Raw genomic sequence first — 21,148 nt, 5'->3', positions numbered from 1 at the left:
TTGATTGACTGTTTGCATATAATTTTACTTCCTCAAAGGCTCAAATAGTAGAAATGAATCATTGTAATTTTCAACATACTTTGATGTACTTAATTTGCCATTTAATTTACTCTATATATAGTTGTGATAAGTCCTTTTGCTGTTATTGATACTGCGTGAATCATAGCCGTCACTTCAGTGGCGGACTATAGAACATCAAAGAATGTTGGTTTTCAACAAGAGTGTAGTAGTGATTTTTTGTTCATGCCATAACCAATTTCATTCTCTTATTTATAAGTGTCAAATGGACAGTCTGTCCTTGTTCTAGCCTACGGTTCACCCCCCGTTGTGCTGTATTTCAAACTAACTGTTCAGAGGGCCTTTTCATCCTGCCTTTGGAGACACTTTGACAAGAATGTTCATTAAGTTTTGTTCGGTTTTCCATTTTTAAGTTGCAATATCATTTTGTTGTGGCAAGATTTACAATGTCAGACCATTTTTATCATGTTATCATGTTTTACTAGCCTATAAATTAATGATAGTAGTCATGAAAAATGTATAGTAACTTGTTCTTTATAACATTTATTATCACTAATAACCAATCAGTGCTTACATAAGCCATAAATTAAACATGAATAAGAGGTAACACTTTACAATAAGGTTCCATTTGTTAACATTAGTTAACAAAATGAGTTAACTTGAACTAATAATGAACAATACTTTTAAAGCATTTACTAATCTTTGTTAATGTTAATTTCATCATATAGTAATTGTTTTTACATAAAAAGTTGTATTGGTTAACATTAGTTAATGTACTATGAACTATCAATAAACAACTTAATTTTTACAACTTTTTTACAACAAAGATTTGTTCATTGTTAGTTCATGATAGCTATTAATGCATGAATAATGAAAGTACATTTTGTCTGAGGATGTCAGTCCCTAACATTCTGCCTAAATATTTGTATAACGTCGAAGAACAAAACTATTTATTTGGATTTGGATCTGGATCGAAATTATGGTAGATAATGGGCATATCAGGTTTTTGACAAATCACATAATCTTTGTCTTCTCTGTGTCTTCTCCATTTCTCTCAGCAGTCCTATCCAGTGCCCAGTCTTGGTGACGAAGACTTCAACATCCCCCCTATCACTCCACCCACACTTCCCGAACACATGATGGCACACTTGCCCGAATCTGAGTCCGGAACGTACCATCACCTGTGCCCCCCTGTCTCCCAGAACGGACTGCACCCCTTTCACCTGCAAGGAATGGACCTATCCGGCATGGCAGTCCACAACATGCTGGGCCAAGATGGCGGCCTGCTCACCAACTCCCTCTCAGTGGTGAGTTTTGTGGTCTCTGTCTCTGTTTTGGCCCTTAAGATGTGGAGAATCATTCTTTAGTATGAAAAGTGACCAAGAATACAGAGTTTCTTTGTTTGTTGAAGAACCTTCATTGTAATATTGACATCTTAAAGCAAACAAAAAGAGCAGTGTGGATGCTCTCCTTTGAGATGCCGTTAATGCATTCTGCATGGTGGAATTACGCAACACCATAGTCATTTCAGTTCCCAAACAATTAGTTAATAGACACAAATGGAATACCTCAACAGAGGTTATAAAATATTGGAGCGGCATATAGAATGATTGAGATAGCACCCAGCAAATGAGAGCTAATTTGATTTAACGCACAGTGAAACAATGCCAAATTCCTTTTAGGATTATTTAAATAAAATGTTGCATTAAGGCATTCCTCCTAATGCATTCTCCTTGCCTTGTAGCTGCATTAGATAGTTGTACAGTACAGTTAGAAACCGCAGATAAATAGAAAATATACTTTAGATTTTTTTTTTACTAATAAAAGAATTATTACTAAAACCATGTATTTTTTTTAACTATTTTATTTAAATTAATAAAAAAAAAATATTAATTTAATTTATATTTTATATTTAAATTAATAAAGTTATTAGGCACAGATTCTATCTCAAAATAATTTGTTCCACATTCATTTTAAAGCTATTTTTTTTGTCACAATACTAAACAATTTTTTTAATTATTTGTATTGTTTTCATTTTATGTTTTTATATTTTATACATTATATATTTTTTATAATTACATTTAAATCAATAAAATGTTTTAGTCTCTAAATCCTTTTTTCCACACTTTTTAAAGTATGAAATTTATAAATATGAAATATTAAAATAATTTTTTATAATGAAATTATTGTTAAAACTAAATATTTTAAATATATAATATGTTGTATATGAAATTTTTTGGATATTGATCACAAATCATCCAAATCTGGACTTCCACTTCTGGAGAAATGAAACCCAAACCTTACATTTTGGTTAAGTACAAGAAACCACACTAATATGATTCTGACACATATCAGGCGTTGATGAGCTGTGACTGATTATAAGGGATTGGAGATGTACTGCTAATCTGCCGCTTGAGTCAAACTGAAACTTCTCCTCTTCATCTCTCACCTATTGTTTTCCACACACTCCATGTTTGGGGCCAAACCTAAATATTGAACATTATTTTCTTGCATTTTTGGCATGATAAACCACAGAAAAGTCTTGCTTATTTAGCTTTTTATTTTTTTATTAAGACCTTTGTTTCACTATCAGAATTATTATATTTGCACAAATGTCTTTGAGACTCCGCTCTTTTTTTATTGGAAATGAGCAAATAAAGTTGAAATTCCAACTGCCACATATTGGCTGCAAGAGAAATAATGTTAGGTACAACTGATACTTTTGATTTCCATTGTTGCTCTTGGGAAAAACACTCTCAGGTTCCTTCTTACTGGCCCTCTTAAACTTTCGCGTACAGCAAACAGATTTTTAAAGAATAATATACACATGGCTGACTAAAAAAAAAACATAGTGACATCCACACTGAAAGATATTGTGATTCACAAAGGCATTTGTTCTTTTCACCTTAATGTTCTCAGTGCTTGGAGAATATCCATTTAGAGCGGCTATGAATTATGGTTGCCAGGCAACGGGACAGAGAGCTTGTAGCTGCAGTGGAGAATGAAAGAGCTAGCTGATGGAATTAATTTTCTCCCAGCATTAGCCTGTTGGAGCTGCCTTCTCTGGTGGAACAGAGAGTGCATTTACGTGTCTCCTACATTTTGCATTCATTTTATAAGTCTCAGAGCTTGCATTGTTTAGCTAGCAGAGTGAGTTGAGTGAAATGTGCCTCACTTTAAAAAGTATTAGACTAAAAGGAAAATTATCTCATATGGTTTCACGGTCCCTCCTAGATGCATTAAAAAAAATTGGAAATAAATGGAACGGAATAACTAAATGTATCTCCCAGTCCAGATGAACGGGGAAAGGATTTTTCTGTGCTGTATACAATCAGCCTTTTAAACATATAATATGAGCGATGAGATCTCACCGTCAATTCTGATGAGCTCGATAATTCACATAAAAAGCAACTAATTTATTGGAAATGCTCAGGCCAGGTTTGCTTTCTAAAAAGTCACATGTCTGCTTAAATAAGCACAAGTTAATGTGTGTAAAATGTGCAAATCTAAACAGAGCTGACAGTGGAGGAGGAAGAGAGAGAGAGAGGGTGAGAGCGGTAAAGAGCAGTCACATCGTCCATCATCAGCTCAAAAAGCCACTAAATCCACATCCAGCACTGGCCTAAATAAAAAATAAAAAAAGAGACAGTAATGGACATAAATCTCCATTTATTGTAAATTTGCTGTAAAGCCTAAAGTTTGCAGCACTTTGCTGTGCACTGCAAAACTAGCACATTTGAGACCTTGAAAGTGCAGCATGACATGAAATAGCAGGATTTACTTCTATTAGATTACTAACGCATTGATCATTTACAGTTACATTTAATAAGAGACACTCACTGTATATGCATGCAGTTACAGTAAATAGACCGTACTTTTGAATAACATAATATAGTCTAATAGTTACTTCAATCAGACTGATTATGCATAGATCATTTACATTTAAGTTTAATAAGAGACGGGTATTTGCAGGCATTGACATAGAACATGGAGAAAAATATATCAGGAGTATTACTAAAACTATGTAGTTAAGATTTATTAAGCCATGCTGTGTAATAGTTACTTCTAATAGACTGCTTATATCATTTACAGTGAAGTTTAATAAGAGATAAAAAGAGATATTTGCATGCAGTTATATAAAATTCACCCAAGAGCAATTAAACTCTGGCATGTACAAATGACAGATGGTATGATACGCCTTTTAAGATTTTATATTCCAAATGACCTCACTTCTCATATGTACTTCTGCATGTCATAAATATTGGGTGTTTTCCATCATACAGACTTTGACAAGCTATTATTATTAAAAAGACAGATAATTTGATTTGAAATCAAATTAACTCATGGAGAAAGAATTGAATAACAGAGATTATGCGAGGATACAATCGCATTTCAAATGAATCATTTACATTCTAATGAATAAAAGTGTAAACGAAAATGTAGTGTGTATTTTAGCTTATAGTACAGATGTACAGTGTAACAGTCTAACAAAAGGACATGAAATACAGCCTCATTAATCTGCCTGAAAAAGTCCTTATCATTGGGCTGTGGTTTTATTACCCTGAGCAAACAATTGGCTCTGATCTAGTCCAGCACTTAAGCTATTTATACCTTTTTAATGGAAACAGAAGGACATGAAAGTGCCCCTGAAGTGACAGCCAGTGTAAAGTAGACATTATTTTCTTCCCTTTAAAATGTCATTGGAAATGCAAAAGATGGGGTTCTCTTTTCCCTTTCATATATCTCTGTTCCACACTATAGGAATACAAGCATGCAAATAGTCCCCTACTGTAAGTGTGATTACAATTTGCCCCATGATTTGAAGGAAAATGAAATCAAATGAGTATGACCTCCTTTGTAGCACGGGTCAGCGACTCTGATGAAAAAAGGTAGCCCAGCCAGCCATTTGTTATTTAAAACTTAAAATTTGCAGAACAGGCAAGCTTTAGGGCTTTTGTCTGTGACCTCGTCACGTGACCTTTATTCATCCTTGGCAAGCCTTTGTCCTCCGTGTAGTTGAGATTAATGGTGAGCTTGTACCATCATAAGCTCACTCTTACAAATGCAATTCAGTGTTGTCCAGAAGCCATGTTGATCCTCATGCCATAAAAAGTTATTCACTTATTCTTTTTTACATTTGGGAAATTTGGATTGGATTTAAGTGTCTGGCGAGTAGTCTTTTATTCACTGGTTTTGCCTTGATAAAACATGATGTTGTATTCGACTTCACTCAAAACCTCAAAAAGCTTGTCCTGCTTCTAAGTTTTGTTTTACCAAGAAATAGAAAGGTGACCTTTATCAACATGCGTGGTTTTTAGGTTTGAGTGTTCTCTACTACAAACTGACCACATTATATTATTACCCTGTTATAACACAAAGGGTGAATTGTCTGGTTAACTAGCAGAAAGAAAAAGCCCCCCTCAACAATATGCAGATGTTTCTCGAGAAATTGAGTGGGAAGAGTTTGAATACTGCAAACAGAGCTCATTAATATGGTGTGTATGAATGTGAACGCATTTCATCGAAAAATGAAACTTCCTCCCGTCCATTAACATCGTAATGGAACCCCTGAAATTTTTTTTTTTCTTGAACCGTTTTCCATTGTGAGCTTTTTCCAGCATTTCCTGAGAACTTGACATTTTCACCAGTATCAGTTTATGACTAGTCAGTTAACCTCTAAAACCGCACTGATTGGAAATTTTCCTCTCTATTGCTGCTTAATGTCACGTCATTAGCCGTACACATCCATTCAATATGACATTTGTCTCATCCCATCGCAAATACCAATGTAATCTCATAACACAAATTTTGGCTTTCAGATACCTCATGACATGCCTATGAAAATGTTTTCTAATGTGTTCAATTGATAGATCAAGTTTAAAACAAGATAACTGTTTTTCAAAATCCCAAATTGTAAGTATTAAAGGAATATTCCGGGTTCAATACAAGATAAGCACAATCGACAGCATTTGTGGCATAATGTTGATTACCATAAAAAATAAGTCAATGGAGCCAAACCATAAATATTAATATACTAACCGTTTCAAAAGAATAGCCAGAAAATGTAAGCATTATGCCTGTTTACATGATTTAAGTGTGATTAAATCACTTTCTAACCTTTTCTTTGTAATGTTATTGATGATATTAGAACTTTTTTGCCATGACACCGTAACACCGTAAACACTAAACCCTAAAACTACTGTAAAAATGATGATTTAAACTGTCACAACAAGTTTTAACAGAAGAATTAATGTAAGTGCTTTTATAAAATTATCAGCTTCACATTTCTGTGTTTAAACTCTGAAAAAATGGCCCCATTCACTTCTATTGTAAATGCCTCACTGTAACCCTGATTTTTATTTATTTATTTAAATATTTTAAGAAATCAAGAAACCAGTCAAAATTCATTTTTATGGCAATCAACATTATGCCACAAATGCTGTGGACTGAGCTTAACTTGCATTGGACACAAAATATTCCTTTAAACAAACTTGTAACTTGTAAATAATTTTTTAATCAGACTGATGATTTTCATCTAGTAGACGATCCACTCACAACAACCTAGCATAGTGGCTGCAACTTTTGCATGGGCAAAACCACACACATCTTTCTTGACGGAAGTGATTTACCTCCAAGATGCTGTGTTCAAAAGCAATGTTTTCTACACCCTACTACAACAGCTGAAATGTGACATATCATTTATTCAAATTAGTGCTAGTAAAAAGGATAGACCTCCCAAATTATTATTTTTTTTCATCATTTACTCACTTTCAAGTTGTTCCAAAACTTTATGACATTCTGTCATCTGTGGAACACAAAAGTCAATGTTTTGAAGAATATCCTGGCCACTGTGTGCAATATACTTTTCCATATAATGAAATTGAAGAGGACTGGGGCTGTCAAGCTCCAAAATAATCAAAAATACACCATAAAAGTATCATAAAAATGGTTCATGTGACTTTAATAACAATTTTTGCTATATGAAATGAAAAATCTACATTTTAATTTGAAGTGCCATTGATTCCTACATGTAATGGACTTTCAAATATTAGACATTTCACCATGTTACTGTCAGCTTGACTAAGAAATATGTGTCAAATCTTTCCATTTACATTACTCTCAAATACTTTCTTGAAGAAAAAAAGAGACAGTTTGATTGAAACTATTTGAATAATTTGGTTCAATGAGTGTCCATTGGTGAGACAGAGTCACCTGTCCTTCAGGCAAATGCTTGTAGCCTCTAACCCCAAAGCTCCACCTGTTGAGGGCATTGTGCTCAACACAATGGTGGGCGTAGGGTACACTTCAGGTCACCTGTTGTTTCAGACAGTATCAGGTGACAGTCTACAGCTACAGGGCTTGTCCTTGTCGGAAGTGATTTACCTCCAAGATGCTGTGTTCAAAAGCAATGTTTTCTCTCCCTACTACAACAGCTGAAATGTGACATATCATTTATTCAAATTAGTGCTAGTAAAAAGGATAGTCCTCCCAATTTATTTTTATTTTTTCATCATTTACTCACTTTCAAGTTGTTCCAAAATTGTATGACTTTCTGTCATCTGTGGAACACAAAAGTCAATGTTTTGAAGAATATCCTGGCCACTGTGTGCAATATATTTTCCATATAATGAAATTGAAGAGGACTGGGGCTGTCAAGCTCCAAAAATACACCATAAAAGTATCATAAAAATGTGACTTTAATAACTATTTTTGCTATATGCCAAGCCTTCTGAAGGAATAAAATAGTGATTGTGTGAGGAACAGTCCAAAATTTTATCGACATGAGGTAAAAAAAAAATTCTGAATTGAATTTTTTTAGTAAACTATTGCTTTAACATTTGAATTATCCACATATCTACAGCCTTGCAAAAGTTAGACCTTTAGGGAACTTCTTTTGTAAAATCTCAAAAGTGCCTGAGGTTTGCTTTATTTTGAAAAATTTGGTTCATTTATTTCAAGTCTGGATTTGTTGGTATCTTCCAGATGCAGCAAATGGTCAACTCAGACTCCCGTTATGGCGGCCACCATCAGGTGGACACACATAGACCCAGGGTCCAACCTGGCATGGTTCCGCAAGGTCAGCTGTCCACTATCAACCAATCGCAACTCAATAATCAGTTGGGGCTGAAAAGTAACAATGGTACCCATGGCTCCCCATCTCCACCAGAGAGCAAGTCGGCCACACCCTCCCCCTCCAGCTCAGTGCACGAGGACGATGCAGATGATCCTGCCAAGGTGAGAAAGGGAGCGTTACAGACTCTATCTCATGAATATAAAAGCTTATCTTCTTCTCACATGCACTCTCACATAGACTTTTATGCTCTATGGCAAAATGCAGAGTATTAAAAGGAATGATTCACTGCTGACCTTTCAGCAATTTGTATTGCCATGTTTCCTTAAACATAGGTTTGCTAAGACGCTGATCTGCCTGAAGTCTGTTCTCCACAGCCGAAATACAGCACATTTTCTCCAAAACTTTACATCAAAACCATTCCTCTGGAAAGTGTGGCCTTTTTGATATATCCGATTCATGTTTCTTTCTTGTGCTTAAAAAGCTAGAACTACAGGGTATATACAATACTGTGCAAAAGTCTTTTCAGAAAGACATTTTTTTCATAAGATGGTTATTTATATCTTCAGCTTTAGTATGTCAATAGGTAATATATTAATATAAACATTGGTTTTGCAAGTAGATCAGAATAGATTGGAAGAACAGGGAGCCCTGCAAATGATGGCATGAGCATCAAACATCAAACGTTTTTAAAAGATGCTGTTCATTTAACCTGATATGGCATCTAAAAACGTGGTGATCTTGCACGAGACAACAGCGGGGGAAAAAAGCAAGCCTGGTGCAACGATCAAAGATGACAGTCTATCGCAGGTTTACTTCGAAAACAACTGAAAAACAGCACAGACAGAGGAAAAAAAACGCATTCCATGTAAACAGTCCCTTGCTTATTTATTTCTTTATTTTTGGCCTGGTTTTTAGGAAAAAATATCTAAGCATCCTTAAAACAAGATACATTAACTTTGAGAAACACAATGACATAACAAATTAAGTCTTGTTTTTAGATTAAGTGATGTTAATCCTTAAAACAAGAAAAAATTAATTGCTAATGGATTAAGAACAATACATTTAAAGATTTTTTTTTCTTAACTTGAGATGGTGTATAAAAAAACATGGCAATCCTGTTTTCCAATGCTGGAAAAAAAAAACAGCATGCTACGGCACAACAGTCAAAGACATCCATCTTGTGCATATTTACATAGAAAAACCACTGAAAAATAGCACAGATGGACGAAGAACTAATTCGGTGTGAAATAAAAAATAAATACAAAAATATCCTTTTAACATGATACAAGAAAATACAAAATTAAGTTATTTAGTCTTGTTTTGAAAGAAATCTGACAAAATTTAGTGAGGTTTATCTTTAAAATAAAACAAAAAGATTTTTTTGATCAAATGTTATTTTGCTTCTTAAGTAAATGTGTCTTGTTTTAAGTTTTAAGGCTGTTTGGATATTTTACTGGAAAACAATATAAAAATACAGAGCAAGAAAATTATTTTTGCAGTGCACAGACATTAAAAATATCAAGCGCTCTAAACACACACAATTATATCTCAATTATGAGTTGCCCATGCTTATATACAAATAATGTGCAGTAATCATTAATTGTTGAAACTTGCTCCTGGTATTGGAGACAAGGCTCACTAACTAGCTTTATGAAGATGATTCATTCATAAAGCTATTATTGTGGCTAAATCTAATTAGAAACCTATTGTTTACTATAATAAACTCTTCTCTTTTCAGATGAATGGGGCAGAAAAGAGAGCAGCCTCAGACATGGCCAAGAAACCCAAAACCCCCAAGAAGAAGAAGAAGAAAGACCCCAACGAGCCACAGAAGCCAGTGTCAGCCTACGCCCTGTTCTTCAGAGACACCCAGGCAGCTATTAAAGGCCAAAATCCAAATGCCACATTCGGAGAGGTTTCCAAAATAGTGGCCTCAATGTGGGATGGCCTAGGAGAGGAACAAAAACAGGTGACTATCGCTCTTTCGTCATTTTATGTTTATGTTTGACTGGAGATATGGCAGTCATCTTGGTCTTGTAGCATTATGCAAAAGTAATAGTTTTCAGTTCATTTTTGGGAAATGTGCTATTGGCAGTCAGCACGGGGTGGGGGGTACCATGATACCAAGTTACCAAGTTTTCAAGTACGCAAGAGCTCAATATGGTGGCCCCAATGAGACAGCCCAGCTCCATGTAAAATAAACAGCTTTAATTATGCTACTGGAGTCTTTATCTCATGAGATTGTACGTGGTTTTAAACATATTTTAAAAGAACCATTAATTTCTTTAGAGGTAAAACTTTTCAAATAAGGAACAAATTATAGAACCCCTTTACCACACTTTTAAACCACGCTCATGTGCAAACTTTCCCTTTATCTGTGAAATCTTGTGGGTGACTCATAGACTGAAGTAAAATGCAGGTAGGTAGGGCTGTTTCTGCTAATCAGGCATTGTGAGTGCAGTTCTATACATACTATCTATAGTATTATATATTAAAGGTATTATGTACTGTGTACAATAGGATATTGACATAATGATTTGTTATTGCAGCAGATGTGATGACGCACATGTTGGTCAGAACATTTGCTGATTTCCCCTTGTGCAATTACACAATAACATTATCTGTGCAGTCTGTGTGCTGTGGTCTAACATCAGCGTGTTTGTGCATGTAGGGGGAAGTCGTAACAATGCCAGGTGTGAAAAACAGTACACTATATGAGATTTTGTTTTATAAGTGAGCATGTCACACAAAGGATTTGTGCGGTCTGGTAATCATTCAGATCACTGTTTCAGGACATATTTAGCCAGAATATGATACTGTTAGTCATGTTCGTTTTTATTTTCAGTCAACAGATGGATATTTACAACATACTTGCCCAACTGAATATTTTTATTGTATTTTGAACAGGTGTTGAAGTCGTTTGAATTACTTAAGGCATAAGGCCATTTAATATCAATAGTCCCTCTTATAGTACTTGAAATATAAGAAACTACTAAAAAATTGTGTATCTTAAGAAATGAGAGGCACAATTTTTCAGTATATTCTTGTAATATTTCAAGTATTAATTTTAATTAATATTAGACAGGTATATAACAGGTATATATAAATATAAAGTAAATAATATTAGATGCTAGAACAGCATTATTTTCTGTGAATTACAACAAAACTAGATTTCAAAGTGTCATATTGGAACTTATGTAGCCTTAATTTGTAAATATGTACATTTGAATCCCCTCTCAGGTAACACTTTACAATAAGGTCCATTTTTTAACATTACTTAATGCATTAGGTATCATGAACAAACAATGAACAATATTGTTTTTTTTACATCATTTATTAATATTTGTTGTTGAACAACAATGTTAGTTGTTCATTGTAAGTTCATGTTAGTTCATAGTGCATTAACTAATGTTAACATATACAATACTAAATGTTGAAATTGACATTAAGATTAATAAATGCTTAATAAGTTTTGTTCATTGTTAGTTCATGTTAACTAATGTTTACAAATGGAACCTTATTGTAAAATGTTACCCCCTCATTCATTTTCAAGTTTTTTTTCTTTAATATTGCAAGCCATGACAACAATAAATTCAAACCTTTTTTAGGGTTTGAATTTAGATTTTGAAGAATGACATGACTACCAGCATAGCTTCTGATTTCAGAATAAAAACAATTGAATGTATCCATCTCTCTGTCTTACTGAAACCACCAAACAGTCAAACCATAAAAAAGCTAAACTAGTCTCTTTTATTCTTTTGTAGTTGTTGATTGGTGGTCTTTTTTATTATGTACAACACTCACTGAAGCTGATGAAAACACTTAACAGTACTTTTACTCAGGAGAGGATGTTTGCCTGATAAAAGAACATCATGTCTCTTTGCTGTTTTTTTCTACTTTTCTTTTTTTGCCCCTCTCTTTTTAGTAGAGGTCTATTGGTCAAGTTAATAGCAGAACAGATGTATTGATGGGCAAATAATTACACATATGGCCCAAATGAAAGGGGAAATATGAACAGTCCATAAAGGCAGAAGAACAAGCGATGGATAAAGTGGACTGCACTCAAGCACCATTTCAGTGCTCCAACAACAATTACACATTACGGCTCATAAATGGACTGCCATTAGATAGATTTCTAAGAATAATTGTGCACAGGAACACGGAGAACGGCTGTGGCCTTAATATATTCTTTTCTTTGTTTGTTTGTTTTATCATGGCAGGTGTACAAGAAAAAAACAGAGACTGCAAAGAAGGAGTACCTCAAACAGCTGGCTGCCTACAGAGCAAGCCTTGTGTCTCAGGTATCAAAATGACTGTGGGCTATGATATGTATGTGTTTGAGAATGGTCATGTTTATTGAGGAGGCACATTGTCAGATGTTCTTGTTTCACTGCATAAAATAATACTTTTTTCATCATCACTATTTGTGTCTTATTTTCTAGTAAAAAAAAAAAAATCTTTAAAAAATCCTTAAAAGAACATACATTTACATGAGACGCAAAATTGTGTAAGATAATAAGACACTGTAAAAAGTGGTAACTTGCAATTGTTACCTTATCTCATAAATGTATGGGTGTTTCCAAACGTTTTAACATACCTCAGATGTGAATTTAAAAGGAATAGTTCACCCAATAGTTTCAAAAATGATTTACTCACCCTAATGCCATCCCAGATGTTACTTTTTCTTTCTTCTATTTAGAATAATAATTCAGCTCTGTAGGACTATACTGCCCTACAAAGCAAAAAGGCAGTAACTACGCAGAGTGCAGAACTGAGAAAAATGACTTTAAAGTTATCCTGTCATCCAGCCTAAGTAGTTGTAGGTAGATTATTGGACATGTGGCTGTTTTGTTACTTTATATTAGCTTATTCTTTGTACATATCAATCCTCATATTTAATTTGATATTTTACCCCTATTTTGCAGTTAATGTATTCTTGCTTTGTATTACTTACCAAAAACGTGGCACCATACCAAGGAAAAAGGCGGTAACTACAGATTCTCCAAAAACTATTTTGCCACAACTTGGGCTTTGGGTGTGTTATACACTGTATTTGAAATAATTGGAACCATTTGTTTTCCTGAACATGGATATACCAAACCCAAACTAATTTGACCATTTTAGGTCAATATTTTCCACCCAGAAGCTGTTCTGATGCTGAAACGGCTGCTTAAAGTCTCACATTGCTAAGCTGTGTCAAGGCCCAAATTGGGAAAATTTATTTTGAATAGGACCACATGCTTTTCTAGTTATTGAATATTTTTCCACCGCTGGTTGGATTATAAGTTTGTGACATGAACAACAAAATGATGACATGGCATCAGCGATGATGTGAAGTTACAGAGAATAAAGTTACAGCTAGGAGCAGGGAGGATCAGGGTCAGGTAAGCAAAGCTATTTAAAACATCGCCTGTCAATTAGCATAATGCTATCTGAATGGACCTCTGAGAGGAAGTCCCGCCCTGGTGGCTGACAGGTGTTTATATTGTGATAGCCTAGCCTCTAAATGTTTAATCTGTCACTGTTACTTACCATTCTCCGGGTATTTTCTTTTCAATGCCATTTCGACCATCTTCTTTCCCGGCTTTGTGCCATCTCAAACAAAATTTGTGTGAAGTTAGAAGTGTGAAATCGCAAATGTTAAAACCGTCCCGTGAGGATGCCGCGAAGTCAGCTGTGTGTGTTCACCATGGAAACAGTAACTTCACTGCGCAGCAACACAGTTATTTTTTGTTAGGTAAACATAACAAGAATACAGTAATGGATGTTACTGTACTCTTGCTTTGTTTCACTAGGGCTTTTTGCAGTTACTGTACAAACGACTACCATTTTTCTCCAAAACGACACACATTTGAGATAAGATGTTTTGTCACATAACAAAGGATGCCTTGAATGTCATGAAAATGATAATAACTCATTTTTGACCAAAAATGCAGTTACTGCCTTTTTGTTTTGTAGGGCAGTATACCATGCAAATGAATGGTGAGCAAAATGTTAAGTTCCAACAAGCACATAAACATAAATGTAATATATGTCATATGAAGCGATCTAATCTATTCTGAGTGAGAACAGACCCAAAGAAAGTCATAAATATTTGGGATGGCATGAAGGTGAGTAAATAATGAGAGAATTTAAATTTTTGGGTGAACTACTCCTTTACGGGTTAATGAGCTGTTTCTACCTTAGAAGTAATCATTTTAAGGCAGTCTTAGCTACACATTTTTTTTATTCACCCCCTCTAGAGCTACAATGATCCAGGGGATGTGAAGGCATCGCAGGCCTCTCAGATGCTCGTACCCAAACCATCAGTCTATTCCGGGGCAGGCCAGTCTCACCCTGGTCTCTATATGGGTCATCCATACCACCAGCAGCCAGGGCTCAGTCCCCACCTGCCCCCAATGCAGCAAGGCCTAGCCCGAGGTGGCACGTCCCGGCCTAACGTGTCCATGCAAGGAGCGGTGAGCATGGGCAGCATGGCGGGCTCACCCCCCCCTCCTCTGCAGATCAGCCCCCCTTTACACCAGCACCTAAGCCTGCAGCAGCAGCAACAGCAACTCAGCAGTCACACTCTGTCCATGCACTCCCCCTCCATGGCCCAGGTGAGATACAAAAAAAATTATGATATTAACCTGTCTATGTTTAGTGAATAGCAATGTACAAATAAGCTTTGCTAGTGTTAGACCAATAGATCAAACAGGATGACTAATTTTGAGATTATCGGCATCACACATACACAGGAAGATGAGAATGCACGTGACCACATCACATTTGAGGTGTAAACACTACACGTCCTCAATGCATCCCAGACAGCTGCAAAGCACCATCCCTTACCTGTCAATCAACCACTGAGCTACATATTTTGCCGGTTGTGTTCTGCTATTGTTTGCGCTTAATTAGGTTTTCTGATTTTTTTGCAGTTTATCACACAGTAACACAATGATATAGTGATTTATGAATGTCGTCTCGAAATCCGAACACAAGTGGTTACATGAGACACATTTTAGTGACCAGGTGTAAACAACAATGTGTCTCGCCTGACCACATATGATCGGATCACTTTAGACGCATCATAATTCTGGATGTAAACTAGATCCTTACTCTTCAAAAACACATTTCAGGTCAACATAATATCAATATTGACCCTATTTGCTTGCTTATTACAAGTTACTGGTCCTATTGTAAATGATTAATCAGTGCATATGATTCCACAGAAATAATGCTCCACCTTTGAAACAACTTTGTCACCAAACCCTCTCATTTCTCAACCCCTCGCTGTCAATCACCTGTCATAAACTGTATAAAGACAACTTAACACAATCTAATGAATTCCCACTGGATAAAATCAAATCTTAAATTAAAAAAAATATATATATATTTTTTCAAATAGAGATATGTCACATTACAGAAGTAAAATGGGTTGCAAACAAGGTATGACAGACAACGGGGTCGTGACAACTAAGGGGTTTGCTCCTCCACCAGTCTATTTTCCATAAACCTCTTCAAGAACCCGGCTTGTCTGATCCTCTCCAATTTCCATTCTACATTATGGTAGAACAGATAGTAGAGCGTATGTGTGTGCGTATGAATGTGAGAGTGGAGGAAGTGCTGTTTATGCAGCAGATGCTGTACCGTTTCATTTTTCATCATTTCCGGCCCCTTCAGCCTATCTCTCGTGCTGGCGAATGAGGTCAAGAGAGAAACCATTAATATCTGCCAGCTTGTTTTATGTCCACGCTGTGCAAAAAAAATCCCAGCGTATCACAGAGACAGATTTTCAATTTTCTCTCTGTAATAAACAGATGCATTAGGATTTGGATGTGACTTAAGGTTGCACAAAAAACTTCACATTTAGATTGATGAATACATCAGTGTGGAAGAAAAAACACAGCAGCTATCTGATGAAAACAGTTTTTCAGACTGGGTGAAGGAAATGAAATTAGTTCTCTGCTAAAGTGTATATATAGAAGGAGAAGGCTTTTATTTTACTGTTTTTTTTTGTTTGTTTTTATTAATTTATTTTTATGTACTTTTTTATAGGACGTAATCTATTGGAAAATCCAACATAAATGGTGGCTATTTTCTTGCTGATCCAAGTTTGTAGACAGTCTTGAACCAGGAACAAACCAACAACCAGCTAGTCATGTGTACCATCTTTAGGTGGTCAAGTTTGTGTTTTTAATATGGTAGCTGTTCAATCAGAAACATAATAGCCAGCTAATGACCAGCTACAATGTTCCAGCTACCAGCTTAAGCTACTGTAGATTTTCCAGCAGACTAGATAATATCAAAGAGAAACTAAATAAAAGCTTTACCCATTCACATACAAACACACACACGCAGGGTGCAGCTATCCTTATGTGGACTCTCCATAGACATAATAATTATTATACTGTACAAACTATAGATTCTATCCCCTAACCCTACCCCTCACAAAAAACTTTCAGAATTTTTACATTTTCAAAAAACTTAATTTAGTATGTATTTTAAGCCATTTTAATTATGGGGACACTATAAATGTCCTCATAAACCACATTTATAGCATACTACCCTTGTAATTAGTTTGTAACCTTAAAAAAAAATCATCGTAAACCACCAACCACCCACTACCACACACACGCGCGCACACACACACACACACACACACACACACAATCTAATTAAATAGAAAATGACCTCTTTGAAAGCATTCATTGGGTTATTGCCTCCCCTGCTTTAACATGTGAGGAGGGAGAAGGTGTTTTAACTGCAGCCCAGTGTTAGCGACAGCCAGTTTTGTCAATCCAGAGTGCATTTATTATTAGCACCAGTGCTAATTAAACCCTCGTTACCCTAATAGAGATCTCAAATAGAGGTGGTTAAGGAGAGGTTTGAAGCCTTAGTCTCCTTAAACACTCACGGTGATGGTGAAAAAGTTGTTAAGAGTTCCCCGTTGATCCGTTTCACATCTTAATAGCATTGAGTTGTGCTGGAACTTCAGTGGGTTGAGATGAGGTTGTAATGAGGTCCTAATGAATAGCACCCTTGTGCCTTGAAACTCTTTAAGAGATGAGCATCAGCTAGGAGGCAGGACTGGCTGGTGCTGGAGAAAAGAGAGGGAGGGTGAGAGAGAGAGAGAGGGCGGAGAATCTCATTGTCTTGCACAAAAAAAGAGGGGTTAGCTTCATAAAGAGAGATGATTTAGGTGGGCAGGAGAACAGGTGACATGCTTATCCTATGACAGGAGTTTGATCTTAAACTGAGGGATGCGCTCCACTGACAATGCTGTGCATTATGAAATGGACAATGTCGATTGTCCGTTTGTTTTGTTATTGTTATTTTTGTTGGTGTGTTATGTTTTTTACTTTGTTTATAGTTTTGTTTTGTTTGTTTACTAAAGTTTATGTTTTGTGTTTTGTTTTGTTCTGTCTTTTTTTGTTTTTCAGTTTTTTGCTTTTATACATTTTTGTTTTGCTTTTGTTTGTTTTGTTTTTACTTTTTGTTGATTTTTTTACTTTCTTTTATTTATTTTACTTTTGTTTTTTTGCTTTTGTTTTGTTTTTATTTTGTTTTGGGGAAGTGCATGGCAATTGTAGTGATTCTATCAAAGACTGAATAATGAAACACATATTTCCAATTGAAACTGTTGCCAAAAAAATGAAGCATCTGTATTTGAATATGAAAGGTCTGTTGTTGCAAGATTCTCTTCCTGTGCCCGCTGGGAATTCTGGGAAACGTTGTATTTAAAAGAGCAACTACTTGATTGAATTTCATGTGCTTCTTTTTATCACTCCTCGGCAGGAAAATTAACTATTGCTGTGGATGATCAACATCATAAGGAAAAAGTGTCTAATTTCCATGCAGATTATAGTGTGAATTTGTCTGAAGTCCAATTTTAGATTACCACAGGGCTCCTTGTATGGGTATGTCAATCTTTTGGAGGAGAGTACAAATACTTAAACTTGGCTTTTCTCTCCTCTATGTGGGGAGTTCTTAAGCCTGTTCCACAGATCCTGCCTGTATGGGAGACTTTTTAAATCCAAAGGGGAGTAATAATCCTCGTTCATTTTTGCATATTTGTGGAGAGCAAACAAAAAACGTGTGGTTCAACTTTTTCTGTGAGCCGAGGCAGGGTGGGGGTAGATGGGGCAGTGTTGGTGGGGGGGGGGGGGGGGGACACAAAGGGGCAGATGGAGCCTTTGTGATCGAATGAAGGAGAAGAATTTGAGGAACAATTCATGAATAGGTAGAATCTCTGGAGGGGGAAAAAACACAGCCACCTGCTGTCTTGCTCTTTCAGGCAGATTCTCTTGTGTACCACTGAGATTAACTTCCCGTTCACATGCAGTCTTTCTTATAGGCTAAAAACAGAGAAGAAGTCTTCAAATTAGAATATCTGCTTCATTTATTTTTCATCTACCCCCACCCCCCTGCAAACAACCACCGAATTCAATTCCTTATTAATGCTCATTTGTGGCTGGCTGCATTACACTGTCATCATGTCCACTTCACATCTTGTAGGATGTTTGCCATGTGGAATTAAATTGGACATGTGGGTTTGTAGTTTAGTCTGGTTTCTCAAACTCGCTTTCCAGGAAAAACAGAAAGGCTGGTACGGCATTCATATCCCAGAGTTTGATTCAGCTCAACATATTGTTTCATTAATATCTCACTTATCATTGTGCTAAATATAATGATTTTCTGAGTAACAATTTACAATAATGTTGCAATACTTTTAATTCCGTTATTAATCTTGGCTAATGTTAATTTCTGCATGTACTAATACATTTTTAACATCAAAGTGTTACCAATTTTGGGGACATATGTAATACATTTTACAAAAAAACATCTAATTTGCACTATGAGCCTAGCCTCTGTGGCACCCGCAGTATGTAAAATCTAATATGTGATTTTCCATTGTGTTCTCCCTCTCAGGGTTTCCCTCTTCAGGCAGAGTATCAGAGCATGGTAAATGTAACATCTTCTGCTGGACCCAGTCTGTCCCCTTCAATGGACTACCGCACCGGCTGCAGGAATGGACCGACCCAGGGTCTTGACTGGACATCTGACTACTGCGGCAATGGGTAAGTGCTCAAAGCTTAACATAATCATCCAAAAAATTATATAAATTCTTTCAGAAAATATTTTAATGCACCCTTTTCAAGGTGTCCTCAAAAACAGCTGTATGAAATAAGTGCTTCTGAATTTTGTAGTGGCCATTTGATGTGTGTATATTTCCCTCCGTAGAGCTCTGCAGAGGGACAAAGCCCTGTATCTGACCTGATTGAAACCCTTGCTTCATGCTCACAGGACCAAGGCAGTTCCTCATCCCAGTACAGCTGTTCAGGGCCTGATTATTCAGGCCCTATTTTAGACTAGACACGATCCACGCATCAGCAAAATAATGTTTGAATGTTTTCTTTCTCATGACTCACACTTTAGTGTACCCTACCTTGGTGGGTTTGGAATTTGTATCTCCTTTTAGCTTCTGACATTCAGACATTTTGGATCGTTAAAATAGAATTTAAATCATCAAAGCATGAACATGTAAATTTTATGCTAACATTTTTTTAAATGCAATCACCTCTCTCTAATGGATATTGTCTTTTAATGCCCTCCTCTTGTTTGGGTCCTTGTTACATACCTAATAAGAGGTAGTATATAAAAAAACTCTCTAGATGTGTGTTTTATTGGAGATTGCTCATGGTTTTAAGAAAATTGGGTAGGTCAATTTGCCTTGCAGGAGGGTTGTGTCAATCCATCGGTTTCTAAGCACTTACTGCTGTGTGTCAGAGACTCCAAGCTCTCGCTGACAAACAGCGGAACGAAAAACCAAAACAGAACTTAAAAAAATCGCAATCTGAAAAACAAAAACCCACAAAAAAAAGAATGTGGATGATATGACTCCTGCTTTTTCCCCTCTCCGACCCCTCCTTTCACACACCTTTTCTCGTTGTATCTTTATTCCCCACTGTACTGATCTTTTCTAGTCAACTGCCTTAGAAACAGAGTTCTGTTGCAAGTACAAAACAGTCGCTCATAGGAACATTATGAATGACCGGATGGGTTGTTTCAGTCCTTGTTTCAAGCTGTAAATAGAATCTGTGTTACTCCTAGAGTATAAGAAGTAAACTTTTTTTTTCTAGTAACTATGTGATTTTGAATGGAACACACCAGTTCATTTAAAACTCGAAAAGGGATAATTAGCCAAGAGGGGTCATTTCTTGGCATCGGAAGTTCCCGTTGATCAGAATAATAATGAGAGATGAAAGAAGTATTCTTTTCCCAAGTTTACTGAAGTAAAGGTTGATTCCATCAATCTGTGAGGTAGCATGAAATGATTCATTAAGCAAAGTACTAAAGAAAAGTTTATTTTGTATTACACAAAATACTTCTTTTGTATCACTTCTGGCATATTGATTAATGTCATCCAAACTATGTGTATGAAACTGTCAAATGCTTATATGGTGTTAATTAGAAGAAACAGTGGCAGATTGGAGAGTTGCTGTATAACCCTGGCATATGGCTGATCATTTACTTTTCCTCTACACTGTGTCTATATGAGATCTTTTTATGGTACTTGTTTGCGCCTATTTATGAAGGAAAAAATAACTGTAGGTGTTTTTGAGTAATTATGTTAGCGTTCCAGAGATGTTTTTCTGTTCATTTGTTTTGACAGAATTGATCCAGGCAACAATGTGAATAATTCTTATTTAGTTTTTATTGTGTTTGAAAATAAATAAAGGCAAACCTGCATTTTTGTGCAGTAAATAATCAGTTTGGGTCAAGTGTGTTCTTTGCTAGGAATTTAAAATATTTAGATTTAATTTATTTGAAACATTTTTATTCTCATAATTCCTCACACACAGACAGAAGGGTCAAGTTTATGTATAATGAACACACATTCTCTTCCTCAATTATATCTCATAACTGGGTCACAGCGATGTTGATGCAGAGTATAATAATAATAATTGATTTTCCAACCATGAACACAGCACAAATAAACCACCCAGTGTCAAGACCACATTCCTGCCCTGCCATAGAGACTGATTCACTCACATTCACACAGAGACTAAACAC

The 21,148-nt window shown here is 35.8% G+C and overlaps 1 protein-coding gene across 5 annotated transcripts in view; it reads left to right on the top strand.

The window, feature by feature from the left end:
• The window catches only part of LOC127648571 (thymocyte selection-associated high mobility group box protein TOX-like), an 87,522-nt gene extending 66,683 nt beyond the window's left edge, over positions 1-20,839 (top strand). For 3 of the 5 annotated variants that reach the window (XM_052133209.1, XM_052133212.1, XM_052133214.1), the window contains 7 exons: positions 1,077-1,325; positions 8,002-8,253; positions 9,831-10,061; positions 12,313-12,393; positions 14,335-14,691; positions 19,004-19,152; positions 19,316-20,839. In XM_052133209.1, the coding sequence (XP_051989169.1) occupies positions 1,077-1,325; positions 8,002-8,253; positions 9,831-10,061; positions 12,313-12,393; positions 14,335-14,691; positions 19,004-19,152; positions 19,316-19,352 (1,356 nt within the window). In that variant the 3' untranslated portion in view covers positions 19,353-20,839. The remainder of the gene's footprint in view (positions 1-1,076; positions 1,326-8,001; positions 8,254-9,830; positions 10,062-12,312; positions 12,394-14,334; positions 14,692-19,003; positions 19,153-19,315) is intronic. The other 2 variants (XM_052133211.1, XM_052133213.1) reach the window with 1 other exon arrangement.
• The last annotated feature ends 309 nt before the right edge of the window (positions 20,840-21,148 follow it).

Source organism: Xyrauchen texanus, chromosome 9 (genome assembly GCF_025860055.1).
Source record: "Xyrauchen texanus isolate HMW12.3.18 chromosome 9, RBS_HiC_50CHRs, whole genome shotgun sequence".
In the NCBI taxonomy this organism is placed as follows: Eukaryota; Metazoa; Chordata; class Actinopteri; order Cypriniformes; family Catostomidae; genus Xyrauchen; species Xyrauchen texanus.
Note: the sequence above shows the minus strand (reverse complement) of the source record. Positions and strands in the feature narration are given on the sequence as shown.